The sequence below is a fragment of the Corvus moneduloides genome, chromosome 32 (genome assembly GCF_009650955.1).
Source record: "Corvus moneduloides isolate bCorMon1 chromosome 32, bCorMon1.pri, whole genome shotgun sequence".
In the NCBI taxonomy this organism is placed as follows: domain Eukaryota; kingdom Metazoa; phylum Chordata; class Aves; order Passeriformes; family Corvidae; genus Corvus; species Corvus moneduloides.
The window spans coordinates 519,200-545,325 of NC_045507.1; the positions used below are offsets into that span (position 1 = coordinate 519,200).

Genomic DNA, 26,126 nt, shown 5'->3' on the forward strand with positions numbered 1-26,126 from the left:
AAAAACTCCTCAGCACCTCCGAAACCTCTGAGCTCTTTAATGCTGCGCCGCCCCCCCCCCAAATTCCCCATTTCCCCCCAAAACGTGGATTAGGGGAGGGGGCGGGGGGCAGCGCTGTGACGTCAAGGTGGGGGTGTGACGATATAAAAGGGGCGGGGCCGGCGCCCCCCACCCTTAAATAGGTATTTACAGGGGGGGCACGGGCCGGACCCCCCACCTGGGCCAGGGCTTTTGGGGGGAGGGGGTGGGGTCGGAACCCCCCCCCCCGGTTACTTTCAAAGGGTGGGAGGGGGGGCTTCAAACGCATTTTTGGGGAAGGGGCGTGGCCAGGTGGTTTGGGGGCGTGGCCACTTCTTGGGGGTGGGCACAGGTCACGGGGGGGGGGGTCAGCACTATTTCATCAGGAATTTTTTGAGAGGGGGGTCTGGGGTCAGGACCCCCCACCCAGCGGATATTTTGGGGAGGGGGGCGGGGCCGGCGCTATTTGACCGGGAATTTTTGGGGGGGTCTGGGCCGGGCTCGGGGCCGCCCCCCAGCAGTTTTTTTTGGGGGGGGGCCGGCGCTATTTGACCAGGGGCCGCGTCTTGTCGTCGTCGCTGCACTGGTGGGCTTTGTACTTCTGCACCTCCGCCAAGTACTTGGCCCAGGCATCGCCTTTACTCGTCAGCACCTGCCCCCAAAAAAACCCCAGAACCACCCCAAAAATCGGGGGAGGGCCTTGGCACCCCCGGTTCCTCCCTCCCGACTTCCGATCCCCCACCCCGGCTCTGGCGTTCAGCCCCCGGGACGCCCCGACCCCACCCCAGGAGTTGCAAATTCCCCCCACCCCCCGGGACCCCCAGTTCCTCCCCGGGACCCCAAATTCCCTTTCCCAGCCCCCAAATCCCACCCACCCCCCGCGACCCCCAATTCCCCCCACAGCCACCAAATCCTCGCCAGGACCCCCAATCCCCCTCCCCCGATCCCAAATCCCCCTTCCCGGGACCCCCAATCCCCCTCCCCCGATCCCAAATCCCCCTTCCCGGGACCCCCAGTCCTCCCCCCGATCCCAAATCCCCCTTCCCGGGACCCCCAATCCCAAATCCCCCTTCCCGGGACCCCCAGTCCTCCCCCCGATCCCAAATCCCCCTTCCCGGGACCCCCAATCCCAAATCCCCCTTCCCGGGACCCCCAATCCTCCCCCCGATCCCAAATTCCCCTTCCCGGGACCCCCAATCCTCTCCCCCGATCCCAAATCCCCCTTCCTGGGACCCCCAATCTTCCCCCCATCCCAAATCCCCCTTCCCGGGACCCCCAACGCCACCTCCTCGTCCGTCTTTTGCTTCTTGGCCACCACTCCCGTTTTCAGGGCCAGTTTGTTGCCCCCCCGCCGCCGCCCCACCTGGGGAAGGGACACACCTGCCCCGTTACCGGGAGCGGGGGGGCCGCGGTGACCCCTGGGGCTCCAACCCGCCCCGGATCCCCCCGGAACGGGGGCTTGGAGCAACTCAAGAGGGAAAGAAACGGGGAGAGAGCCCGGAGGGACCGCGAAGGCAGCGGGACAGACGAGTCCGGCAGCGGCACCGGGGAGGAGGCACCGCCGCGACCGAGGAGCTCCAGGAGCAGCCCCGAGGAGCCCCCGGGAGCGGCCCCGCGGCCGCTCCGGTCGTGGCCCTCCACGGCCGCCCTCACGCGTTCGGGCCGGGCCGGCGGGAGCGGAGCCGGGAGGAGCCCGCGGGCCGCTGCATCCTTACGAAGCTGAGCGCGCCGCCGCTCCTCTTCGCGCCGTCGGCCCCGCGCTGCGGGCCGAGCCCGGTGCCGCCACCGCCGGACGCCTCCGCGGCCGCCGCCGCCTCGCGCTCCCGCTGCTGCTCCTCCGCCTCCATCTTCCGCTTGAAGAGCTCCAGGAAGCTGCCGTCGTTCGCGAACACGTTGACGCCGCCGCCCGGGCCCGGGGGGGGCGGCGAAGGCGCCTCCGGGGCCTCCCGGTCTTCGCCGCGCGCCGCCATCTTGTCCGCCGCCACCGCCGCCGGCGCCGCCCGATGACGTCAGCGCGACCGCCGCCGCGGCGGCGGCGCCTTTTTTTGACGTCAGCCAGAACCCCGCTGGCGGGGCGGCGTTGCCTGGCAACGCGCGGGGCTCCCGCCGCTTCGCCCCGCCCCCAGTACGGATTGACGGGCGAGTCCACCAATGGGAAGCGAAAGCGGGGAGGCCGCGGTGGCGCGCCGGCCAATCAGCGCGCGGCGGGCGGCGGCGCGGGGAAGATGGCGGCGGCGGCGGGCGGGTGGGCGGCCGAGGCCCCCGAGGAGTTCGAGGACGCGCCCGACGTGGAGCCGCTGGAGCCGACGCTGGCGAACATCATCGAGCAGCGCAGCCTCAAGTGGATCTTCGTGGGCGGCAAGGGCGGCGTGGGCAAGACCACGTGCAGGTGCGGCGGGGACGGGATGGGGCCGGGGGGACCGGGATGGGACGGGAAGAACGGGACGTGGAGGGGTCGGGATGGGGTGGAGGGATCAGGATGGGGTGGAGGAATCGGGATGGAGTGGAGGATCAGGGGGCCCCTGTGCTGGGGAGACACCGGAGCCGACACCTGGGTGGAGGGACACACAGACACCTGGGGAGGTGGCACCTGGGGACGTGACACCTTTTCCCCCCCGAGGGGGGACACACACGCCTGAGGATGTCACTCGCTCACCCCCTGCCCCCCTTTGTCGTGGCGGGCTGGCACCAGCTCTGGGGGGAACCCAAACCACCCCACGTGGGGACCAGCGGGGGCCGATCCCGAGCCAGGACCTCCCCCCCAGAGCCCCCCAAGCCCCCCTGAGCCCCCCGTGCCCGCCGTCCCCAGCTGCAGCCTGGCCGTGCAGCTGTCCCGGGTGCGCGAGAGCGTCCTGATCATCTCCACCGACCCCGCTCACAACATCTCCGACGCCTTCGACCAGAAGTTCTCCAAGGTGCCCACCAAGGTCACGGGCTACGACAACCTCTTCGCCATGGTGCGTCCGGGGGGGTTCCGCGGGGGTCCCGAGCCCCTCGGGCCGCGCTGACCGCTCCCCGTCCCCGCAGGAGATCGACCCCAGCCTGGGCGTGGCAGAGCTGCCGGACGAGTTCTTCGAGGAGGACAACGTGCTGAGCATGGGCAAGAAGATGATGCAGGAGGCCATGAGCGCCTTCCCCGGCATCGACGAGGCCATGAGCTACGCCGAGGTCATGAGGTGGGCTGGGCTGGGGGCTGCAGGGGGGCCTGGCCTCGCTGGGGGTGGGGAGGGGGCTTTGGGGGGTGTCTCTGCCTCGCTGGGGGTGGGGAGGGGGCTCTGGGCGGGGGAAATCCCGGCCGTGCTGACCCCCCCGTGCCCCCAGGCTGGTGAAGGGGATGAATTTCTCGGTGGTGGTCTTCGACACGGCGCCCACCGGGCACACGCTGCGGCTACTCAACTTCCCCACCATCGTGGAGCGCGGGCTGGGGCGCCTGATGCAGATCAAGAACCAGATCAGCCCCTTCATCTCCCAGGTGGGGCCGGGGGGGAGCCCGGGCAGGGCTCTGGGGGTCACAGGGAGCTGTCACAGCCGTGTCCCCTCGGCAGATGTGCAACATGCTGGGGCTGGGGGACATGAACGCCGACCAGCTGGCGTCCAAGCTGGAGGAGACACTGCCCGTCATCCGCTCGGTCAGCGAGCAGTTCAAGGACCCGGTGAGGCCGGGGGCACTGGGAGGGACTGGGGAGGGAGCAGGGATGGGGAAGGGGCTGAGCCAGTCTGTGCACATTCCTGAGGGGAATAAAGCCCAGGGGATGGGCAGGGATGGGGACAGGGACCCCTCAGGGCAGGGGTGGGGACAGGGACCCCTCAGGGCACGGATAGCAAAGATGGGGATAGAGATAAGGATCTCTGAGGGCCGGGATGGGGACAGGGACCTCCTGGGGGGATGGCGAGCGAGTTCCTGAGTGCTGGGCCAGCGTGTCCCCTGCCCCGCTGTTGCTGTGTCCTGCTGTCCCCTGCTGTCCCCGTGTCCCGCTGTCCCCGTGTCCCGCTGTCCCCGTCCCGCTGTCCCTGTGCCCTGCTGTCCCCTGCTGTCCCCGTGTCCCCTGCTGTCCCCGTGTCCCGCTGTCCCCTGCTGTCCCCGTGTCCCGCTGTCCCCGTGTCCCGCTGTCCCCGTCCCGCTGTCCCTGTGCCCTGCTGTCCCCTGCTGTCCCCGTGTCCCCTGCTGTCCCCGTGCCCTGCTGTCCCCTGCTGTTCCTATGTCCCGCTGTCCCCTGCTGTCCCCGTGTCCCCTGCTGTCCCCTGCTGTCCCCGTGTCCCCTGCTGTCCCCGTGTCCCGCTGTCCCCTGCTGTCCCCGTGTCCCACTGTCCCCGTGTCCTGCCCGTGGTGTCAGCGTGTCCCCGATGTCCCTGCGTCCCCCGCAGCAGCCCGGCGTGTGCATGGCCGGGTTCCTGCCCCGTGTCCCCACCGTCCCCGCTGTCCCCCCAGGAGCAGACCACGTTCATCTGCGTGTGCATCGCCGAGTTCCTGTCGCTGTACGAGACGGAGCGGCTGATCCAGGAGCTGGCCAAGTGCCGCATCGACACCCACAACATCGTGGTCAACCAGCTCGTGTTCCCTGACCCTCTGCGGCCCTGCCGCATGTGCGAGGCCCGCCACAAGATCCAGGCCAAGTACCTGGACCAGGTAACGCTCGGCTGGGGCGCAGCACTGGGCCTGGGGGGCTCGAGTTGGGGTCTGGACAGCTGACCCTCACCTGGGGGTGTGGGATGGGATTTGGGGAGCCCAGGACGGGTTTAGGCCGAGTTGCTGGACAGCTGACCCTCACCTGGGGGTGTGGGATGGGATTTGGGGAGCCCAGGATGGGTTTAGGCCGAGTTGCTGGACAGCTGACCCTCACCTGGGGGGCCAGAGGGGGCCAAACACCGGGGTCAGGAGGGGGAAGGAGCTTCTGGGGGTGGGATTGGGGCTCTGGGACCCTCCCCAAAAGCTTTGGGGTGGGGCAGTTTGTGGGTCCAGGATTCTTCTGGGGTTGGAATTGGGACTGGGGACTTTTCCCAAAGCAACTGGGGGAGTCTGGGGGGGCCCAAAACCCAGACTGGGGAGAGAGAAGGAATTTGGTGAGGGGAGGGGAATTTGGTTCATTTTGGGGAATCTGAGACTGGGAGGGAGATTTTGGAGGAGGGCACTCCAAGGGGCGTGGGAGGATGCAGGGGGGGCCCTGAGGGGTTTTGGGGGTCCCACTGTGACCCCCGGGTTCCCTTGCAGATGGAGGATCTCTACGAGGATTTCCACATCGTGAAGCTGCCGCTGCTGCCCCACGAGGTGCGGGGGGGGGACAAGGTCAACACCTTCAGCTCCCTCCTGCTGGACCCCTACCAGCCCCCCAGCCCCAAATAGCCCCCCCCAAACCCCACCGGACCTAAACAACCCCCCCAGAGCCTGGGGGGTCCCTGCCAGCCCCAAATAGCCCCCCTCATTGCTGAGGAGGGGTGGGGGGGGCACAGCCCCTATTTATCCCCCCCAGGAGGGATGGGGGAGCGGTTCCCCCTCCCTTCCCCCCCCCCGGGGGCTGCGCGCCCCCCCCCCGCTGTCACCCCAGTTTTTGGGGCGGGGGAGGCGGAGGTGGGACCCCTCCCGGGGGGGAGGGCGTGTAAATAAATTTGAGAAGCAAAAGGGCGTTTTTGGGGTTGTTTTTTTTTTTTGTGGGGGAGGGGGCACGGATGGATTTGGGGGGGGGCAGGTGGAATTGGGGGGGTCCGGATGGATTTTTGGGGCAGTGACGTCAGCGCCGCTGGCCCCAAGCCCGGGGGACGTGGGGAACCCTCATTAGCACCGGATTAAGGGTGGGGGGCGCGGGGGGGTGGGTCCTGGGGAGGATTTTAGGGTCCCGGGGGGGGGTTATCGGGGTCCCGGGGGGGTGGAGACGGGGTTCAGCGGCGTTTTGGGGGGTCCCCGTGGCCGCCACCCCTCCTCCGTTTCCCCACCCGCGCCGTCCCCGCGCCCCGCTGGGATCTGTCCCCGCGGCCCCGGCGCTGGCCCGAGGCCACCGCGATGGAGCCAGAGCCGCGGGGGGGGCGCGGGCGGGGCCCCCCCGGCCCCAAAACACCGCCCCCGGCCCCAAAACACCGCCCCCGGCCCCAAAACAAGCCCCCCGGCGCCAATCTCCCCCATGCCCCGGGCGGGGGGCTCGGGACCGGCCGGACCGGCGCGGTCACTCCCGGGGAGCTGCAGCAGGACCCCCCCCCCCGCCTGTCACCCCCCCTCCCTCCCCCGTGTCCCCTCGAGGACCCGCGTGTCACCCCCCGCGGGCTGGCCCGCCCCCGCCGCGATTTAAGGGCCGGGCCGGGGCGGTGGCCGCAGACCCCGGACCGGCGGTGGCCGCTCGCCCGCAGGTGAGGGGGGGACAAGGGGAGGGGACAGCGCCTGGCCCGGGGGGTGGCGGTGCCACGGCGCGAGTCCCCAGCGGTGGGGGGAGGTCCCTGGGGGTTGATTTGGTGTCTCTCCCGCAGGATTTCGGTGTCCCCAACACCCCCGGGTGCCTCCCTGCAATGTCCCTTGGGGTCGCATTCCTGGGGTGGAGCGTCCGCGGGGGTCCCCAGGTGTCCTCGTTTGGGGTCAGTGTCCCTGGGGTGTGCCGGGGGTGTCCCCAGGTGTCCTCCTTTGGGGTCAGTGTCCCTGGGGTGTCCCCAGGGGGTGTCCCCAGGTGTCCTCCTTTGGGGGTCAGTGTCCCCAGGGTGCTGGGGGGGATCCCCTGGGTGTCCCCACGGTGTCCCCTGAGTCCCCACCGTCCCCACAGAGCCTTTTTCCGTTTCCCCCGGAGCCGGGGCTATCCGCAGGTGTCCTCCCGGTGTCCCGCAGGTGTCCCCGCGGTGTCGCGGCTGTCGCCATGACGGTGACCTACACGTCGCGCGTGGCCACGGCGCGGTTCGGGGGCTTCTCGCAGCTGCTGCTGCTGTGGCGGGGGAGCATCTACAAACTCCTGTACCGAGAGCTGCTGCTCTTCCTCGCCGCCTACCTGGGGCTCAGCCTGGCCTACCGGTGCGGGAACACGGAGGGGACATGGGGGGACCCTGGGGGGACCCGGGGGGACACGGGGGCACATGGATGGTACATGGTAGGGACACGGGGGTGACACCGGGGGGGTCCCTGAGCCATCGGGGGCCAGGGCCGATGGCAGAGCCAGTGTCCCCTTGCGGGGCTGGTGGCAGGGCCAGTGTCCCCTTACAGGGCCAGTGACAGGGCCAGTGTCCCCTGGCAGGTTCCTGCTGTCGGAGGCGCAGCGGCGCCTCTTCGAGAAGCTGGTGCTGTACTGTGACAAATCAGCCAACCTCATCCCTGTGTCCTTCGTGCTTGGTGAGACCCCCGAAACCCCCCGGGACCCCCAGCACTCCCCAGTGTCCCCACAGAGCCACCAGCCTCATCCCCGTGTCCTTTGTGCTCGGCGAGACCCCCCTGAATCACCCCGGGACTCCAAGAGCGGCCCCCAGCACCCCCCGGGACCCCCAGGCTCCCCCCATGACCTCCCACTCCCCCCCAGCGCCCCCTCCCCGTGCACCCAGTGCCCCCAGTATCCCCGTCTGCAGGGTTCTACGTGGCGCTGGTGCTGGAGCGCTGGTGGGGGCAGTTCCGGACGGTGCCGGCGCCAGACGGGCTGATGGTGGCCGTGGCTGGCAGCGTCCACGGCGCGGACGCCCGGGGCCGGCTGCTGCGCCGGACGCTGCTGCGCTACGGCAGCCTGGCCGCGCTGCTGGTGCTGCGGGCAGTCAGCACCCCCGTGTACAAGCGCTTCCCCACCACTGACCACCTGGTGCAGGCCGGTGAGTGACCGCTGGCATCACCAGGGTGCCACTGGGGTGGGGCACTGGGAGGGTTGGGGCGGCCACGGTGGCCTTGGCGCCTTGCCCACCGCTGACCACGCGGTGCAGGCCAGTGAGTGACCAGTGATGTCACCAGGATGTCGCTGCGATGTCACCTAAGGGAATGACGTCAGCACGGGGGTGACATCACAGCGGTGATGTCATCGCTGGGGGTGTGACATCATCACAAGGATGTCACAGGCTCAGGCATCACCTTCCCCCGACCGCTGTGACATCAGCGGGGCCACCTGATGTCACCGGGCACCACGGGGGTGGTGTTGAGGGGCTGCTGGGTGACGTCACGGGGCGGGGGGGTGACGTCATGGCTTTGGGGGTGAAATCAGGGGGGTCCCAATGGAGGGGTGATGTCACTGTTTCAGGGGTGTCATTGTGGGCTTGGGGGGACACCCTGGGTCCGGGGTTACACCCGGGGTCCGGGGGTGACGCCGGGGGGTCCCTGCAGGGTTCCTGACGCGCGAGGAGCGGCGCAGGCTCGAGGGGCTGCGCTCGCCCTACAACAAGTTCTGGGTGCCCTGCGCGTGGTTCGGGGCGCTGGCGGGGCAGGCGCGGCGCGAGGGGCGCGTCAGGGACGACTGTGCCCTCAAACTGCTCATGGAGGTACCCCCGGCACCCCCGAAACCCCCCCCCCGCAGCGCCCCCGACACTGCTGAGGCCCCCTAAACCCCCCAAGTGCCCCTAAACACCCCTGAGCCTCCCCACTTTTCCCCCAGATCCCCCTGAGTCCTCCCAACCCTCCCACCACTCCCCAGGACCCCCTGAGAACCCCCCAAACCCCTCGGACCAATCTCGGGACCCTCATGACCCCCCCAACCTTCCAGCGCCCCCCCCAGACCCCCGACAACTCCCGGGGACCCCCCTGATGCCCCCGACGCGCCCTGGGACCCCTTGAGCTGCCCCCAGCCCCCACTGAGCATTCCCAAACCTCCTGACACTTTCTGGGGACCCCCTTTGACGTCCCCCCGCTGCCCCCCCCCCAGGAGCTGAACCGGTTCCGGGCTCACTGCAGCCTCCTGTTCCACTACGACTGGATCAGCGTCCCGCTGGTTTACACCCAGGTGGGCACTGGGAGCACTGGGAGCACTGGGGGGCTCTGGGAGGGCTGGGATGGGGGGCAGGGGACACTGGGCAGGGCTGGGGGGACACGGGGGGGCTGCAAGGGACACAGGGTGACACAGGCGGGGGCGTGAGGGTGGGAGGGGACACGGGGGGGACAGGAGGGGACAGGACAGAGGGGCGCGGGGGGGACACGGAAGGTCCCCAACGCCGCCGGTGTCCCCGCAGGTGGTGACCATCGCCGTGTACACCTTCTTCCTCACCTGCCTGATCGGGCGGCAGTTCCTGGACCCCGCCCAGGGCTACGCGGGACACGAGCTGGACCTGGGGGTCCCCGTGTTCACCCTGCTGCAGTTCTTCTTCTACGTGGGGTGGCTCAAGGTGGGCGAGGAGGCGGAGAAACGGGGGTCTCGGGGACACCGGGGGGGCTCGGGGACACCTGCGAGCGCTGGCGACACGGTGGCCCCGCCGCAGGTGGCCGAGCAGCTCATTAACCCCTTCGGGGAGGACGACGACGACTTCGAGACCAACACCCTGATCGACCGCAACTTCCAGGTGGGGGCGGGGAGAGGGGTGACCGCTTGTCCGGGGGTGTGGCCGGCTGACCGGAGGGTGGCCGGGTGACCAGGCGGGTGGCCGGCCGCAGGTGTCGATGCTGGCGGTGGATGAGCTGTACGGGGAGGTGCCGGCGCTGGAGCGGGATCGTTACTGGGACGCCGCCAGTCCCCAGGCGCCCTACACGGCCGCGGCCGCGCCCCCGCGCCACCCCACCTTCCAGGGGTCCGCCTTCGACGTGACGTGAGTGGCGCCCCAAATTCCCCCCATCCTCCGGGAGCCTCCCAAAATCCCGGGATCCCCTCGAACGCCCACTCTGGGATCCCCCCAGCGCGGGAGCTGAACATCCTGGGAACTCCCAAACCCCAGGAAACCCGAAGCCCCCAGGAATCCCCCACCCTGGGACCCCCCAGACCTTCTGAGTCTCCCCCCGGGTGACCCCAAAATTGGGAATTGGGGAGGTTGGGGCAAGCCCGGGTGTCTGGGGGGTTTCTGGGGTTCCCTGGGGAGGGCTTTTAGGGGATTTTTGGGGTGACCCCGCCCCCCCCGCAGCCTGGCCAAGGAGGAGATGCAGTTCCAGCCGCTGGAGGACATCGGGGACCCCCTGGGGGCCCCCCCGGACCCCGCCCCGCGGGCCCCCCCCGGCCCCCGCCGCCTGTCCCTGCTGCGCCGCAAGAGCAGCTCCGAGGGGGGGGGCGGCCCCGAGCCCCCCCCCGGGGGACGGGGACCCCCAGGACCGGTGGCTGCTGCACCCCAGCGCCGAGCACGCGGTTTAACGGGGGGACCCCAAAACCTGCGGCCGAACCCCGTCCGAGCCCCGCCAATAAAGACCCAGAGGATTTGCCGGGAAATGATTGAATTGTGGAGGCGGGACCCAAATTCGGGCCGCGGGCTCCTGGATGGGAACGGGAACGAGGGATTGGATTTAGCATGGGAAGGAAATCCCAGAAACCTCCGGAATTCCACCTCCAAAGATCCTACCTCCAAATTCCCACATCCAAAATCCCACCTCCGGAATTCCACCTCCAAAGATCCTACCTCCAAATTCCCACATCCAAAATCCCACCTCCGGAATTCCACCTCCAAAGATCCTACCTCCAAATTCCCACATCCAAAATCCCACCTCCGGAATTCCACCTCCAAAGATCCTACCTCCAAATTCCCACATCCAAAATCCCACCTCCAGAATTCCACATCCAAATTTCCAGCCCCAGAATCCCACCTCCAGAATTCCACATCCAAACTTGCGCATCCAGAATTCCACCTCCGAAACTCCCGCCCGTGGCTCTGCGATGTCACCGCTCGCGCCCACCCCCCGGGTTGTTTTTTTTATTTTTTGGGGAACAAACGCCCCCCGGAATTATCCCGCCGACTTCAGGAACCCTCCGAGCAAAACTCCGAGCCACAACCAAGCTTTTATGGGTTCGACGAGCCGGGAGCGGGAGGGGGGTCACAGCCGCCCCTTTTCACCGCAGCCCCGAGCCCCACCGGCCGGGGCTCCCTCCCGCCGCTCACCCCACCCCATCCCCGCCGATCTCCGCCTCGCTCAGCACCACGGGCCGCAGCCGCTCCCGGTGGAGCCGCTCGTTGCGCTCCGAGCGCAGGTCGCGGGGGTCGAGGCGGCGCAGCGGCTCCGGGAGGTGTCGGAATTCCTCCTCGTTGACATCGCAGTCGCGCAGCGCCCGCTCCAGCAGCCACCAGCGCCCCAGGAACCCCACGTCCAGCAGCAGCGCCCCGAAATCGCGGGGCCGCGGCCGCAGGTGCGGGCACAGCGCCGAGTAGAGCGCGGGGTCGCTGCCGTGCGGGGACGCCCCGGCCACGGCCACCAGCCCCAGGCTGCGGACGCGGATCCGGCCGCGCTCCCGCAGCCGCAGCAGCCGCAGGACGTGGCGCTCGGCGCGGGGGCTGCGGGAGCCCGGCGGGAGCTGCCCCAGCGTCGCCCCCGCCGCCACCGCCGCGCTTTCCAGCGACTCCAGGTCCGGCACGGAGCTGGCCAAGGCGGCCGAGACGCCCAGGACGCCCAGGGCAGCCGCAGTGGCCGCGGGACGGCGCCGGGCTCCGGCCGCGGCTTCGCGGAGAGAGGTGGAATAATCCTGGAGCAGCGCCCGGCACCAGCGGCCTGCGGGAATTGGGGAGGGGGGTCAGCGCCGGGGGGAGACCCCCGGGAAAGGGGAACGTCCCCCTTGGGGTGTGCGGGATCCACAGGAAAGGCACGGTTTGGGCTGGGCTGGGACACAGCGGGAGAGAGGGAGGGGCTGGGGAGACCCCCGAGACCCCCCGAGACCCCCTTTTGGTAGACGCCCCAAATGAGAGGTTTTGGGGACCCCCTCGGGTCGTAGGTCACCCCAACCCCCCCCCCCAAAACCCCTCTAAGGGCCCAGGGACACCCCCAGACCCCTCTTTTGGTAGGAATTGGGACCCCCCGGGAAAACCCCAACCGGAGTCCCCCGGACCCGCCCCCCGCGAGGGCCCGGTCCCTCTCCCCCGAGGTTCCCGTCGCCCTGAGCCCCTCCGGGACCCCCCTCACCGAGGCGGGTGTCCCCCAGACGCCCCCAGAGTCCGCGGCTCCCCCCGCCCGCCGCCGCCGCCGCCGCCGCCATCACCGGAGGCGGCTCCGCGCCGGGACCCAGCGGAGCGGGGGAACCAAAGCGGCGGAGCTGCGGGGCGGGCGGGACGCGGACGGGGTCACGCAGGACGGGCGGAACCATCGCGGCGCGCGGGGGAGCGCGGCTGCGCATGCGCGGAGCGGCCCCGCCCGGTTCAAACGCAGCGCGCGGAACGGAGCCCCGGGACAAAGAGAGGAAAAAATGGTTAAGGGGGAAAAAATGAGCCCGGGAACGGGGAGGGAGGTGCCCCCCGGTAATGGGGAGGGGGGGATTAACGCGGTCCCGGAGTCCAGGGGTCCCCGTGTCACGCAGAGCCACCCCCACCCCCTCAGGCCGCTGAGCCCCCCCAAACCGAGGCCTTTCCCCACCCAAACCTCGGGGCTGCCCCTCGCCCCCTCCCCCGGTACTTCGGGGACCCCCCCCCAGTCCAGGTGCTCCCCTTTCCCTGTCACCCCCTCGTCCCATTTCCCCCCCATTCCCCAGCGCCGCACCCACCTCTCCTCCCGTTATCCCGTCTCCTTACGGGAACATCCTTTAAAGGCCCGTTTCGATTTTACAGCACCGAATCCCGGTGCCCTCATCCCCCGTTTTTTCCCCATTCCGCGCCTCCCCCGTCCCCAGGGCACCGCGGACGCCGCCCCGCTGGAGGAGCTGGAGGAGCTGAGCCAGGAGCTGCTGCGGGAGCTGAGCTCGGGCTGCACCGAGGAGCTGCTGCGCCGCGGCCTCGAGCGCCGGGAGCGCCTGGAAACACGGCTGCTGGAGACACAGGGCAAGGCCCGGGACATCGCCAAGGGTGGGTGACCCCAAAACGTCCCCATTGCACCCCAAAACACCCCCCAGTGACACCCGAACACCCCCCAGTGACACCCGAACACCCCCCAGTGACACCCGAACACCCACCAGCAACACCAAACACCCCCCAGTGACACCTGAACACCCCCCAGTGACACCTGAACACCCACCAGCAACACCAAACACCCCCCAGTGACACCTGAACACCCACCAGCAACACCAAACACCCCCCAGTGACACCCGATCCCCTCCCCACTGCACATCTCCACTGCCCCCCAAACCCCTCGCTGCCCCCCCGTCCCAGGTGACCCCCCCCAGCTGACCCTCGCTGCCCCCCAGATCTGGCCGAGGCCGAGGCCAAGGTGTTCCAGCGCCTCCAGGACGTCCAGGCCGATGTCCAGCGGCTCCGGGGCCGCAGCCAGGAGCTGGACACGGAGCTGGAGCGGGCGCGGGGGACGCTGAGCAGCGCCAAGGACAAAACCCAATATCCTGAGGGGGTCCTGGGGCGGCGGGGCGTGGGGATCCCTCGGGATTTGATGTCTCTGGGGGAGGATTTGGGGTCCTGGGGGGCTTTTTGGGTGCGGTGTTTCCCTTGACCCCCCGCACGGCGCTGCGCCTGGCGCTGGAGGAGCTGCAGGAGCAGCTGAGGCAGCTGGAGCAGCACAAGGAGGACAAGGAGGACCCCAGCCTTCCTCCTGACGCGTGAGTGGGGACGGGGACCCCCAGACCCACCCCCTGGGACCCCTGCAACCCCTGCTGAGACCCCAAATGCCTCCCCCGACCCCAGGTACGTGGCGCAGGTGTACTACGAGATCAGCAGGATCGACTGGGATTGCAGCGCGGGGCCGGGGCGGATCAGGGGCAGTGAGTGACCCCTAAAACACCCCCAAAACACCCCTGGGACCCCCTCCCAGCCCGTGACCCCCCGGGTTTTGCCCCCCACAGTTCACTACGGCCCTGACATCGCCGTGCCCCTGGACATAGACGAGGAGCAGCACTCGGGGACCTTCATCAGCGATTACCTGTGGGGCCTCGTGCCCACCGAGTGGAGACCCCGGAGACCCCCGGTGCTCCCCAGGGAGCCCCTGTCACCCTGAAACCCCCCCACCAATCCTGGCAGAGCCCCGGAGAGCCTCCCTCCCCATTAAATCACAAATCGCTTTATTTTCGCTCCAAGGGCAGCTGGGAATCACCAGAACGGCTCCAAAACCTGGGCCGAAGGTGGGGGAATCGGGGAGGGCACCGCAGCAAAAGTCCTGTGAGGTTTTGGGGGGGGTCTCGGTGACATCTGCACCCCTCGTGCCCCTCAATCCGCCACCGGTGGGGGATGGATTTGGGGGGGTTGGGCAAACTCCAGAATTCCGGGCGTGGGGCTGCACCCAGAGCCCCCCCGGCCCCCCCGGCGGCGCCGGGGTCAGCAGGGCCCGCCTGGGGGGGGCTCCTCGGGGGGCGGCTCCTCGGGGGGGGGCTCGGGGTGACAGGGCTCCATGGTGACGGCCACCCCCAGCCCGCTGCGCCCCGAGGGCATCGGGGTCACCTCGGTCCAGGCATCGGCCTCGGGGTCGTAGCACTCCACCGACTCCAGGAACGAGTGGCCATCGTAGCCCCCTGCCAGCGGGGAACCGGGTCAGGCTGGACCCCCCCAGAAAGCCCCAGAGACCCCTCAGACTTCCAGAAACCCCCCCCAAGTCCCAAAGACCCCAAGGAGCAGCAGGAACCCCAGACAGACCCCAGGACCCTTCCCAGAGTCCCAGAGAGACCCCAGGAGTCCCCTAAAAAACCCCCAGGACCCCTCAGCGCCCCCCCAGCCCCCTGCCCGTACCCAGGACGTAGATCCTGCCCCGGAAGGCCGTGACCCCCAGGGCGCTCCGGCGGTGTCCCATGGGAGCCACGAAGCTCCAGGTCTCGGTGTCCACCTCGAAGCGCTCGGCGCTGCTGAGCTGCTGCGTCCCGTCGTAGCCCCCCATGGCATAGAGGCAGTTCCCGAGGGCGCAGACCCCTGGGGGGGAGCGACGGGGGGGCTCAGAGACCCCCAAAAACCGACAGAGCAGCCTTGGAAACGCCCAGAAAGTCCCAAAAATAACCCAAAACCAGAGAGGCACCCCCAAAACCCCGCCCTGACACAGAGAGTGCCTGAGGGCGCAGACCCCTGGGGGGGAATATGGGGGTCAGACAGCCCCAAACCCCACTGGGACCCCTCCAGAACCTCCCGAACTCCCCCCAAAATCCTCCAGATCTCCCCCAAACCCCTCTAAATCCCCCCAGCCCCACCTGGCCGGTGACCACAGCAGGGACGGCGTTCCAGGAGGACCTCTGCAGGTGGGTCCAGCCCCCCCCCCCCCCCAAAACCCCTCTGAGACCCCTCTAAGCCCCTCCGGCACCCCCTGACCGCCCCCAGCCCCACCTGCGCCGCTGCGGACGGTGGCCATGGGGGGGATGGGCTGCCAGCTGTCCCTCTCGGGGTGGTACCGCTCGGCCGAGCGCAGCCGGGCGCTGCCGTCGAAGCCCCCGACGGCGTAAAGGAGCCGGTTCAGCACCGCCACCCCCACCCCGATGCGCCGCGTCCCCATCGGCGCCACCAGCGCCCACTCGTCCCGCTCGGGCTCGTACCTGGGGGGCACAACGGGGTCAGACCCCCAGGGACCCCCAAAAGGAACACAAACCCCTCTGTCAGACCCCCACGGACCCCCAAAGGGGTTCAGCCCCCCTCCCCCCCGTTGGATCCACCATGTGGCTCCTCCCCAGACCCATTTACACCCCCAGCCCCACATTTACCCCCCAGCCCCTTTTTACACCCCCAGCCCCCCATTCCCGCCCCACCCCCGTGCCCCCCCCCCCCCACGCCCCTCACCCACCTCTCCACCGAGCAGTGGTGGGTGCAGCCGTGGGACCCCCCCACGGCGTAGATGAGGCCGTCGATGACGCCCACCCCGATGCGGTTGCGGGGGACGCTCATGGGGGCGCAAGGCGACCACCGCCCGCTGACGGGGTTGTAGCAGTCCACGGCCGCCGAGTCCGTGTTGCCCTCGGGCGAGTTGTTCCTGCCCCCCACGGCGTAGAACAGCCCCCCCACGGCGCAGCCCCCCAGCCCCGAGCGCGGCGTCTCCAGCGCCGCCAGCCGCACCCAGGAGCCCTCCACGGGGTCGAACGCCTCCAGCGTGCTCAGCGAGCGCCGCAGGTACCCCCCGGCCGCGTAGATCAGCTGCCGCACCTTGGGGGTCCTGCCGGGGGGGTCCCGCGAGGGCTTGTGCAGGGCCAGGTCGCGGAAGACGCGGGCCAGGTAGCGCAGGGCGTCGCGGCCGAGGTCGTGGCGGCGGCGGAGCTGCGCCCGCAGGAAGCGCGGGGTGAGTGCGTGGCAGCGCACGGCGCGCAGCAGCGCCGGCAGGAACGGGGCCCGCGCCCCCCGGTCCTGCTGCACCCAGGCCACGCACGCCTGGAACACCTCGGACTCGCAGCGCACGTTCAGCTCGTCCCGGCTGACCAGCGTGGCCAGCTGGCAGTGGGACAGCGACAGGAACTCCTCCTGCTTGGAGACCTGCGGGGAAAAGGGGGGGAAAGCTGAGGGAAACTCCGGCAAACAGCTAAAAACCGACGCCCCGAGGACAGGAACTCCTCCTGCACGGAGCTCACAGCTCGAGGCCGCTCAGGTGCTCGCCGTTGGTCCCCAGATTCCTGGCGAGCCCCCCGGTCCCCCTCCTCACCTCAGCGAAGTTCATGTAGATGTACTCGCGGGCCTTCTGCTGCAGCTCCAGGCAGCCCAGGCGCTCGGCCAGCGCGGCGATGCCGATGGCGTTGCTGGGGTGCAGCTGCCCGCCCAGGAAGGCGCAGCACGCCCTGACCACGGCGTCCACCTGGTACATGAGGGCCCCGTGCAGCAGCGGCAGCACGCAGCGCTCGCCCACGGCCACGGCCGCCGTGTAGGCGAACTCCACCAGGCGCTCCATGGCCCGCGGGTGGACGCCCTCGATGGGCACCTCGGCCAGGCCTCGCTCGCGCAGCCCGGCCGTGAACATGGCGCGGAACACGGGGCTGGCGGCCGCCAGCACCACGCGGTGCGCCCGCAGCTCGGTGGCCGGCACGTCCCGCCGGTGCCGCACGCGCAGGGTCACGTCGCACAGGTGGCCCTCGAGGCGCAGCTCGTTCATGGCGGCCAGCGCAGCCCCCGGGTGCTCGGACAGCGTGTACCGGGACGGACCCGCCGAGGACGGGGACGGCGTCACCTCGGCCGGACACTCCGGGGGCGGCGGGGACGGGCAGGACATGGTGGGAGAGCAGCCGGGACCCCCCGGGTTGGGGGGGGTTATGGGGTGATGGAGAGGCTGTGGGGGGAGAAAATAGGGTTAGAACGGGGGAAACTGAGGCAGGGAAGGTCGGGTGGGGGTCAGGATCTCCCGAGAATGGGGTTGGGGAGGTTAGGGAGGGAGAAAAATAGGGTTAGAGGGGGGGAAACTGAGGCACGGAGGGTGGGGAGGGGGCACAGCCCCGCCCCCCCCGCATCATAGGGACCCTTTGGGGAGGGGTCCGGGCGTCTTTTGGGGGGTGGGGGGTCCGGAAAGACAGAAAAAGGGGCTTGAGGAGGGGCATCAAGGAGGAAAGTGAGGCCCGGGGGGATCCCCAGTGTCCCCCCAATTCCCCAACTGGGGTGTCCCGCGCGTATTTTGGGGTGTCCGAGGGTGGATTTTGGGGGTCCCGAGCAGCATTTTTGGGCTATTTTGGGGGATCTCACGCCCCACGCAGCGGCCCCGCTGCCGGTGCTGTCGCGGGGGGGTATTTTGGGGGGTCCCGGGCTTTGTTTTGGGCGTATTTGGGGGTCTCACCGCCTCGTACCGATCCCGGGGTGTCCTGGGGATATTTTAGGGGGCTCGGGGGGGTTGTTTTGGGGGTCCCGGGCGTATTTTGGGGCTATTTCGGGGGCATTTTGGGGATCTCACCGGTCCGTGCCGGTACCGGGGTGTCGCGGGGGGTATTTTGGGGGTCCCGGGGGGTGTTTTGGGGATATTTTGGGGGTCTCACCGGTCCATGCCGCGGCCCCGGGGCCGGGGGGGCGGGGGTGGGGCCGTGACTAAGCAGCGCGCGGAGCCCCCGCCGCGATAAGAGCCCGGATACGCCCTGTGACGTCATGGACACGCCCACGGCCACGCCCCTCGCCTCAATAAGAGTCCCGGGGGTGGTGGTGGCACCGGGGGTGTCCCTGGGGGGGGTCTCCGTGACCCCGCAGTGTCCCTGAGACCCCCCCGCCCCCGCTGTCACTCACCGTGACTCCCGATGTGGCCCCAAAATGCCCCTACAACCCCCCCAGTGCCACCCGGGGCGTTCCTGCGACCCCAAAATATCCCTGAGACCCCCCCCAGTGTCACCTGGGATGTCCCCGGGACCCCCAAAGTGACCCCGAAATGTCTCCGGGGCCTCCCCGGGGTCCCCGCGCCAGGCCCCGCCCCCACCGGGCTCGCGCTGTTTGGCCCCGCCCACTCGCACTGGCCCCGCCCCCTTGTCCCGCCCCCGCCGGGGCCCCGCCCCCCCGCGCGCGCCGCCGCCGCCATGAGCGGGGGGGGCGAGGGACCGGGACCCCCCCCGGGACCGGCACCGGGATCGGCACCGGGACCGGCACCGGGACACCCCCCCGGGGCCGAGCGGGGCGGGCAGCGCGTGCGGGGCCGCGTCCTCGCGGCCTGGAACAGCGTCAAATACGGTGGGAACGGGACACCGGGAGCGGCAGGGCACCGGGACACCGGCAGAGGGACACCGGGACACCGGGATGCGGGAAGGGGGCGGCACCGGGACACCGGGACACCGGCAAAGGGACACCGGGATACGGGAACGGGACACCGGGATACGGGAAGGGGGCGGCACCGGGACACCGGGCGGGGGACGGAGTCCGGGGGTCCTCGGGTCGGTGGGATGCCGGTTCCCGGGACCGCGGGGATGGGGCGGGGGTGTCCCGGGGATTTGGGGATGCCGAGATTTGGGGTCCCCTGTGACCCCCCTTTGCCCCCCCAGGCTGGACGCTGCGGCCGCGGCCCCACTTCAGCCCGCGGGACCCCCTGTACCTGCTGGGCAGGGTCTACGCGCCGGGGAACGGGGGTGAGCGGGACCCCCGGGGGGCTGCGGGGGCTCGGGGGGCTCGGGGGGGCTCGGGGGGGCTCGGGGGTCTCCCACTCCCTTTTTATCCCGCACCGAGTGTCAGGCGCGGTCCCAGTGGGATTTCTGCTCTGGATTCCCGGCCCCCCCCGGGGGATTTGAGGGGATTTGAGGGGGTCTGAGGGTGGTCTCGGGGGTCTCCCACACCCTCTTTTCCCTCCCCCCAGAGGAGCTGGCGCGGTTCCGGCGGGATTTCTGCTCCCGCCTGTGGTTCACGTACCGCAGCGGCTTCCCCGCGCTGCCCGGGACCCCCCGGACCACGGACTGCGGCTGGGGCTGCACCCTGCGCAGCGCCCAGATGCTGCTGGGCCAGGGGCTCGTGCTGCACCTGCTGGGCCGGGGTAAGGGACCCCCGAACCCGGGGAGAAACTCCCAAACCCGAGGGAGACCCCAAAACCTCCATGGCACCCCAAAACCTTGAGGGGACTCCTCGAGCCCCCCCCCCCCCCCAGTGTCCCCCACTCCCTTCCAGACTGGACGTGGCCGGAGGCGCTGCTGGAACTGGAACCGGGGGGGACCCGGAGGAGCCGTGACCCCCCAGGCCGGACACGGGATGGCCCGAGGGTTCCCCGGGATGGACATGGATCCCCCAGGCCGGACACCGGATCCCCTGGGTGGACACGGGACCCCCTGGGATGTACCCAGGACCCCCCAGGACGGATGCGACCCCCCCAGAATGGACAGGGACCGCCTGGGGTGGATACGGGACGCCCCAGGATGGACACGGAGTCCCTCGGGGGGACACGGGACCCCTCGGGACAGGCACGGGACCCCCCGGGGAAGCTCCGGGACTCCCCTGGACGGACACGGCCCCCCCCGGGATCCCCCCGAGCCCTCCGGGACGCGGAGCAGCGGCACCGCGCCATCGTGTCCTGGTTCTCCGACCACCCCCGCGCCCCGTTCGGGATCCACCGGCTCGTGGAGCTGGGCCGGGAGTTCGGGAAGAGCGCCGGGGACTGGTTCGGCCCCGCCATCGCCGCGCACCTGCTGCGGTGAGCGGGGCCGGGGGGGCTCGGGGGGACCCCCGTGGGGGTGGGGGGGGACACGCCGGGACCCCCCCGGACCCACCGTTCCCGTCCCGCTCAGGGGGGCCGTGGAATCCTGCACGGAGACCCCCGGGCTCGCCGTCTACGTGGCCCAGGACTGCACCGGTACGGGGGGACCCCTCCCCGAATTGGGGGTGTCGGAGGGGATTGAGGGGGTTTTCAGGGGGGTTTAGGGTGTTCCTGTGGGGTTGGGGGTGTTCCAGGGGGCTTGGGGCGGCCGGGAATGAGCAGCCCCCCCCCCTTTTTTTGTAGTTTACAAGGGGGACGTGGCTAGGTTGGTGCGGGGCGACCCCGAGGGGGGAACAGCGGGACCGGGAGCGCCGGGACACGGAGCACCGGGAGCCTCGGGACACGGGACACCGGGATCAGGAACGCCGGGGGCGCCGGGGCAGCGCCGCGGCCTCGTCCTGCTGGTACCGGCGCGGTTGGGGGGCGAGAGCCTGAACCCCGTGTACGTGGAGTGTGTCAAGGTGGGTCTGGGGGCGACCGGGGGCGACCCCGGTGTCGGGGAGTCAATCCCGGCGCCATTCCCGGTGCCACCGCGTGTCCCCCTCCGCGTCCCCGCAGGAGCTGCTCCAGCTCCGCTCCTGCCTCGGCATCATCGGCGGAAAACCGCGGCACTCGCTCTTCTTCCTCGGCTTCCAAGGTGCCGATCCCGCGGGAGGGGGGGTCCCGGGGGGGGTCCCCGGGGGTCCCGGGGGTGCCCAACCCCTCCGTGCCCCCGCCCAGGCGATTCCCTGCTCTACCTGGACCCGCACCTCTGCCAGGCCAGCGTGGACACGGCCCGGGAGAAATTCCCGCTCCAGGTGGGTGCACCCCAAAAAGGGGCTCTGGGGGGGCCGGGGGGGGCTCAGTGATTTGTGACGCCCCCAAAAAAAACCTTTTGCTGCCTCCCCAAGTCTTTCCACTGCTGTTTTCCGCGGAAAATGCCCTTCGGGAAGATGGATCCCAGCTGCACCTTCGGCTTCTATGCCGGCGGGACGGAGCTGGAGCAGCTCTGGGGGGACCTGGCCCGGGTGAGTCCCTTGGGGGGGGGGGAGGGGTTGGGGTGTCCCCCCCCTTTTCCCGGTGCTGACCCCCCCTTTTCCAGGTGCTGGCCCCCCCCTCGGCTCCGGAGCGTTATCCCATCTTCACGCTGGCCGAGGGTCACGCTCAGGACCAGGCCCTGGACACCCCCCCGGGGCCGCCCCCTTCCCTGCCCCGCCGGGGGAAACGCCCCAAAAAACCCAATTCCGACGAGTTCGTTTTCCTCTGAGCCCCCCCGGACCCCCCGAACACTGGATCGGCCCCGGGAGCTGCAGCCGCGGCTCGGGGGGGCCGCGGGCACCTCCCCCCCTCAAACTGGGGCTGCTTTGGGTCACTACTGCCCCTCCTCCACCCCAGGACCCCCCAGCTCTGGGGACCCCTCACACTCCAATTTGGGGACCCCCCCAAATTCCCGGGGTCCCCCGAATTCACTGTCAGAGGCTGCTCAGGGTGGGGGGGGGGTTATTTATTGCTCCACTCAGGACCCCCCCGGCCACGCCCCCCCCCCAAATAAAGAGAACTTGAATCGAGCTCAGCGTCCCCGTGGTTTCCCAGAAGGTTCCACTGCTTTTCCAGGAAGGTCCCATTGTTTTCCCGAGGTTTCTGGCGTTTTTCCAGAACTTCTGGAGTTTTTTGAGGCGGTTCCGGTGTTTTTCCGAGGGTTTCAGGTGTTTTTTTGGGGATTTGGGGCGTTTTTCCTGCGTTTCTGTTTTTTCCCATTGACGGCTGCCATTTTCCCGCTGCTCCCGGAAGTTTTCCCGCTGCTCCCAGAGTTTTTCCCGGGTTTCTCTGGGGGCTCCCCAGCTTTCTCCCCCCGCTCCTTTCCCCGCTGCCGCTGGAGCTGCCGGAACCGGAGCCTGCGGGGGTTGAGGCCGAAGGCTTCCAGCCTCTTCCCGCTGAACTCCCGGCCCCCCCAAGCGCACGGCCGCGCCCAGGGGGGCCCCCCCCCGGCGCCGGGGAGCCCCGGGATTTTGGGGGGCCGCAGGGGGCTCCCCTTTTCCCGCCTCCTCCTGACGCTTCCTCTTCTCCCGGCGTTTCTTCCCAAATTTCGGCTTCGCCGGCGCTGCCTCCGGCTCCTCAGGTCTGTGGGGGGGGGGGTGTGATGGTGAGGGGGGGGGTCGGGGGAGGTGTGAACACCCCAAAAACCTTCCCGAGACCCCCCCAAACCCGCCCACTCCCCCCATACTCAGCCACGAGGGATCTCAGGATCTGGTGCTTCCTCCCGAGGTTCTGCGCCCGCCGGCTGTAATTGGCCTGGTCCTGCCGCTCCTCCTGCTCCGAGCTGGGGGTGGGGGGGGGGGGGGGTCCGTGAGCCCCTCCCCCATCCCGGGGGGCAGCCAGGACCCCCCCGAGCCCCCCCGGCCCCCCCTCACCGGTACATGCAGGTCTTGCGCAGGGAGCACCAGCGGTTCAGCTCTTTGTCATCGGCTGCCAGGATCTGGGGGGAAAGGACAGGGGAAAGGTTTTGGGGGTCCCAGCGCCCCCAGGGGGGGTCCGGGGGGTCCTGGGGGGTTTTACCTCGTCCGTGGTGAGGCCGAAGTCGCAGGGCAGGACCCGGCGGTACTTGAAGCGACAGGGGAGGTCCCCAACCATGTCCTCGAAGTCGAGGGCGTAGAACTCGTCCAGGTACTGCTCGAAGGGGCCGGAGGCTGCGGGATGGGGGGATGGGGAGCTCTGGGGGGCTCTGGGGGGGTTCGGGGGGACTCAGGGGTTTGGGGGTCATGGGGATTGGGGGGGAGATCAGGATTTTGGGGGGGTATCAGGGACCTGGGGGTGTTGTCCCAAGGATTTGGGGTGGGATCGGGATTTTGGGGGTTCTCAGGAATTTGGGGTCACGTCGCTCACCGGGGTCGAACCGGGGCTTCTCCCGCTCCAGGGCCTCCCGGAACTTCGTTTTCCGCCGCTTCTTCCCAAAGGACACCTCGGGGGGGGCCCGGGCCGGGGGGGCCACGGGGTCCAGGGGGGCCTCGGGGACGTAATCCGCGTCCATCTGGGGGGGGGGGGCGGTCAGTGGGGAGGGGACTGCACCCCCCGATCTGGGACCCCCATCCCTGTGCCGAGTTCTGCCCGGCCTCAGCTCCAGTGGGGGTCTCATTCCAAGGGGGGGGTCTCCTCCTCATCGCCCTCACCACAAAGTCGGGGTCCTCGCAGTGCGGCTCTGCCTGGGGCTCCCCCTCTTCCCGCCCCGTCCAGGCGTCCCAGTTCCACTCATCTGCAGGATGGGAGACACGGTGACACCAGGAGAAGGGGGGGGACAGACTGGGGCCCCCCCTGGGACCCCCCACTCACCATCCAGCCCCTCCTCCTCCTCAAACTGCGGCTTCTCCTCCTCGCCCCGGCCGTAGTATTCCTCCCCGAACCATTCCTGCCGGGAGAAAAGGGGGATCAGCGGGAGCTGGGAGGCACAGGGGGGTCGGGATTGGGACACCCACGGCCATGAGGCGGTCATGGCGGGCGGGGTCGAAATCCTCCTGGAGCAGGGAGTCGGTGAGGCCGAAGGCGTCGGAGCCGGAGGCGTCGCGGATGCGGGCGATGCGGGCGGCCAGCTCCTGCCGTTTCAGGTTCTTCAGCTGCTTCAGCTCCTCCCGGCGCCGTGCCCGATCCTGGGGGGGGAAAAAAGGGGTGAGGTGGGTGCGGGGGGCCGCCCAGGATCCCTTAAAACCCCCCCAGGATCCTCCTCACCTTCTTCTTCCTCTCGCGGATCTGCTCCCGCTTCTCCTTGCGCCGCTCGTCCCGGCGCCGCACCGAGGTGGGGATGTGGCGTGGGAACGTCTGGATCTGGGGTGGGGGCGAAGAATGGGTCAGGGACCCCCAGAACTGCCCCCAAAATCAGCCCCCCCAACCCCCAAACTGGGAATGGGGTGTGGGAACATCTGGATATGGGGGGAGAAAGGGTCAGGGATCCCCAAACTCCACCCCAAACTCCTCCCTGTGAATCCTCTCCCTACCCCATGAACATTTTGCCCCCTCTCCCGTTTTTGTCTCCCACCCCCAATTCTTGCCCCCCACCCCCCAATTTCCCTCCCCTCCCCCGTTTTTCCCACCTGAGCCGCTCCCGGCTCCTCGAAGCGGAAATTGTGCCGGCGCTCGAATTCCTGCTGCCGCTGCAGGAACTGCTCTCCCTCGTCCGAGGAGTCGTCCAGGGAGGGGAGGGATGCCCTGGGGGGGCCGGGGGGGTTACAGGGGCTCTGGGGGGGGATCCAGGTGTAACGGGGAGGGGTCTGGGGTCCCGCTCACCCCTCGTCCCCCTCCTCCTCCTCCTCCTCGCGGAAGCCGCTGCCCAGGAGATAATCCCGCAGGAATCGCTCGCCCGGCTCCAGCGCCGGGTCCGACCAGAACTTCTGCAGGGGCTCCTGGGGGGTGCGGGGCGGGGCTCAGAGCCGGGGGTCACCCCCCGGGACCCCCCCCACAGCGCCCAGCCCCTCACCAGGTCCTGCAGCGGCTCCGGGGGGGCCTCGGCCTGGCCCCGCAGCCAGCGCAGGTACTGCTCCTCCTCCCGCTCCTGGGGGGAAATGGCGTCAGTGGGGGACCCCCAAAACCCTCCCCAGGACCCCAAAACCCCCCCCGGGGTCCCCCAGCTCCCCCCTCACCTTCTCCTCCTGGGATCGGACTCGTGGCCGGAGCAGGGCCCCTCCCTCCTCCTCCTCCTCCTCCTCCTCCTCGCTGTCGGCCACGAAGGCTCGGAAACTGCGGGGGGAGGTCCGGGGTCACCCGAAGGCCCCCCAAAATCCCACAGCCCCCCCAGGACCCCCCAAACCCCGCGGGCCCCCCCTCACCTCTCCTTCAGCGCCCGCTGCTCTTCCGCGTAACTCTGGGAGGCTTCGACCTGGGGGGAAGGGATTTGGGGGGTCATGGGGGGGTCACAGGGGTTTGGGGGGGTCATGGGGGGTCACAGGGGTTTGGGGGGGGTCAGAGGGGTCCCACCTCCCCCCCACCCTCACCTTCCTCCGCTTGGCTGCCGCCTCTTCATCCTCCTCATCCTCCTCGTCCACGTATTTGCTGTGGGGAGGGGAAGGTCAGGGCGCCCCGGGGGGGCTCAGAAACCCCCAAAACCCCCCAAACTCCCCTCCCCGAACGCCCCCTCCTCACCCTTCCTTCTCCAGCACCACCTTCCTCTCGTAATCCTTCAGGAACATCGGCTTGGCTGGGCGCTCTTCCTTCTCCTCCTCCTCACCATCCTCCTCCTCCTCGGATTCTGGTGAGGGACGGGATGAGTTTTGGGCCCCCCCCCCCCGGGTTTTGGGGACCCCCGTGGTTCAGAGCGGCCCCCCCGGTACCTTCCCGGGTGTAGAACGTGGTGTCCGCCCGGTAAATCCGGGGGTCCCGCGTCTTCAGCAGCGCCAGGGTCCGGTAGAACTCCCGCTCCTCCCGGGGGTCCAAGGCCTGGGGGGGGGCTGGAGATCAGGGGGGTCCGGGAGGGCTGAGGGACCCCGGGACCCCCCGGGACCCCCAACTCACCACGTCGTCCCCGCTGGACTCGGAGCTGTCGCTGTCGCTGTCGCCGCTGTCCCCATAGCGGTCCCGCACTGCCGGGGGGCACCGGGATCCCTCAGCACCGGGGGAGTCAGCGGCACCCCCGGCCCGGAGCCGGCTCCCCCCGATCCCGGTCCCGTTCCCCCCGTTCCGGTGTCTCACGGCGCTGCAGCTCCTCCCGCCGCCGGTCCCGCCCGATCCCTCCCGTCTCCCCCCGCTCCCGGGCCCGTTCCCGGTGTCTCACGGCGCTGCAGCTCCTCCCGCCGCCAGTCCCGCCCGATCCCTCCCGTCTCCCCCCGCTCCCGGGCCCGTTCCCGGTGTCTCACGGCGCTGCAGCTCCTCCCGCCGCCGGTACCGCCCGTAGCGCTCCGCGAACGCCGCGTTCACGCGGAGCTTGGGCTCCGCCATGGCCGCCCACGTGACCGCCCGGCACTTCCGCCGCCACGTGACAAAGAGCGCCCCGCCCCTTCTCCCTCTTAAAAGGGCAACGGCGCCCAAGGGAGCAGGTGGGACCCACCGCGTCGTCCTGCGCCCCCAAACCGATTCCCCCCCACATCGCCCCTCTCGCCCCGGGACCCCCAGGCTGGAGCCAGGACCC

The 26,126-nt window shown here is 69.9% G+C and overlaps 6 protein-coding genes across 20 annotated transcripts; 3 read left to right on the top strand and 3 right to left on the bottom strand.

Annotated features, from left to right (window-relative positions):
* Positions 1–17: 17 nt before the first annotated feature.
* Positions 18–2,026, bottom strand: TRIR (telomerase RNA component interacting RNase). The gene is made up of 3 exons (XM_032094663.1): positions 1,734–2,026; positions 1,304–1,381; positions 18–670 (listed from the first exon to the last, which is right to left on the bottom strand). Exons 1-3 carry the CDS (start codon positions 1,986–1,988, stop codon positions 563–565), a joined length of 441 nt encoding a protein of 146 aa, XP_031950554.1. The 5' UTR covers positions 1,989–2,026; the 3' UTR covers positions 18–562.
* A 199-nt stretch (positions 2,027–2,225) lies between these two features.
* On the top strand, positions 2,226–5,382 carry GET3 (guided entry of tail-anchored proteins factor 3, ATPase). The gene is made up of 7 exons (XM_032094621.1): positions 2,226–2,407; positions 2,828–2,975; positions 3,046–3,194; positions 3,340–3,490; positions 3,564–3,671; positions 4,448–4,645; positions 5,228–5,382. The coding sequence occupies exons 1-7, from the start codon at positions 2,244–2,246 to the stop codon at positions 5,357–5,359; spliced, it is 1,050 nt and encodes a 349-aa protein (XP_031950512.1). The 5' UTR covers positions 2,226–2,243; the 3' UTR covers positions 5,360–5,382.
* Positions 5,383–6,275: 893 nt separating this feature from the next.
* On the top strand, positions 6,276–14,009 carry BEST2 (bestrophin 2). The gene is made up of 17 exons (XM_032094423.1): positions 6,276–6,354; positions 6,783–7,000; positions 7,221–7,315; positions 7,546–7,779; positions 8,282–8,436; positions 8,817–8,894; positions 9,121–9,273; positions 9,367–9,447; positions 9,539–9,690; positions 10,000–10,375; positions 10,923–11,529; positions 11,857–12,257; positions 12,675–12,846; positions 13,185–13,329; positions 13,452–13,547; positions 13,633–13,709; positions 13,791–14,009. Exons 2-17 carry the CDS (start codon positions 6,849–6,851, stop codon positions 13,940–13,942), a joined length of 3,126 nt encoding a protein of 1,041 aa, XP_031950314.1. The 5' UTR covers positions 6,276–6,354; positions 6,783–6,848; the 3' UTR covers positions 13,943–14,009.
* KEAP1 (kelch like ECH associated protein 1) lies at positions 13,990–18,047 on the bottom strand. Its single transcript, XM_032094523.1, has 6 exons — positions 17,859–18,047; positions 16,547–17,164; positions 15,701–16,380; positions 15,250–15,455; positions 14,668–14,844; positions 13,990–14,453 (listed from the first exon to the last, which is right to left on the bottom strand). The coding sequence occupies exons 1-6, from the start codon at positions 17,964–17,966 to the stop codon at positions 14,260–14,262; spliced, it is 1,983 nt and encodes a 660-aa protein (XP_031950414.1). The 5' UTR covers positions 17,967–18,047; the 3' UTR covers positions 13,990–14,259.
* Positions 18,048–18,351: 304 nt separating this feature from the next.
* ATG4D (autophagy related 4D cysteine peptidase) lies at positions 18,352–21,585 on the top strand. Of its 15 annotated transcripts, none has more exons than XM_032094528.1 (11): positions 18,352–18,534; positions 18,843–18,926; positions 19,151–19,324; positions 19,436–19,527; positions 19,723–19,975; positions 20,070–20,134; positions 20,304–20,499; positions 20,597–20,675; positions 20,759–20,835; positions 20,929–21,045; positions 21,120–21,585. In XM_032094528.1, the coding sequence occupies exons 1-11, from the start codon at positions 18,384–18,386 to the stop codon at positions 21,578–21,580; spliced, it is 1,749 nt and encodes a 582-aa protein (XP_031950419.1). In that variant the 5' UTR covers positions 18,352–18,383; the 3' UTR covers positions 21,581–21,585. The 15 variants fall into 15 exon arrangements, with proteins under 15 accessions (XP_031950419.1, XP_031950427.1, XP_031950426.1 ...); XM_032094536.1 differs by having other exon boundaries at positions 19,436–19,537; positions 19,777–19,975; positions 20,282–20,499; positions 21,120–21,372; XM_032094535.1 differs by having other exon boundaries at positions 19,456–19,527; positions 20,282–20,499; positions 21,120–21,372.
* A 129-nt stretch (positions 21,586–21,714) lies between these two features.
* KRI1 (KRI1 homolog) lies at positions 21,715–25,966 on the bottom strand. The gene is given in 20 exon segments (XM_032094512.1): positions 21,715–21,968; positions 21,970–22,138; positions 22,242–22,337; positions 22,429–22,493; positions 22,574–22,704; positions 22,901–23,045; positions 23,185–23,267; positions 23,345–23,420; positions 23,488–23,658; positions 23,738–23,833; positions 24,100–24,214; positions 24,293–24,408; positions 24,483–24,557; positions 24,646–24,742; positions 24,832–24,881; positions 24,997–25,054; positions 25,145–25,250; positions 25,333–25,438; positions 25,514–25,581; positions 25,855–25,966. Coding segments are annotated over 20 exon segments (2,154 nt in total). The 5' UTR covers positions 25,937–25,966; the 3' UTR covers positions 21,715–21,719.
* Positions 25,967–26,126: the final 160 nt, after the last annotated feature.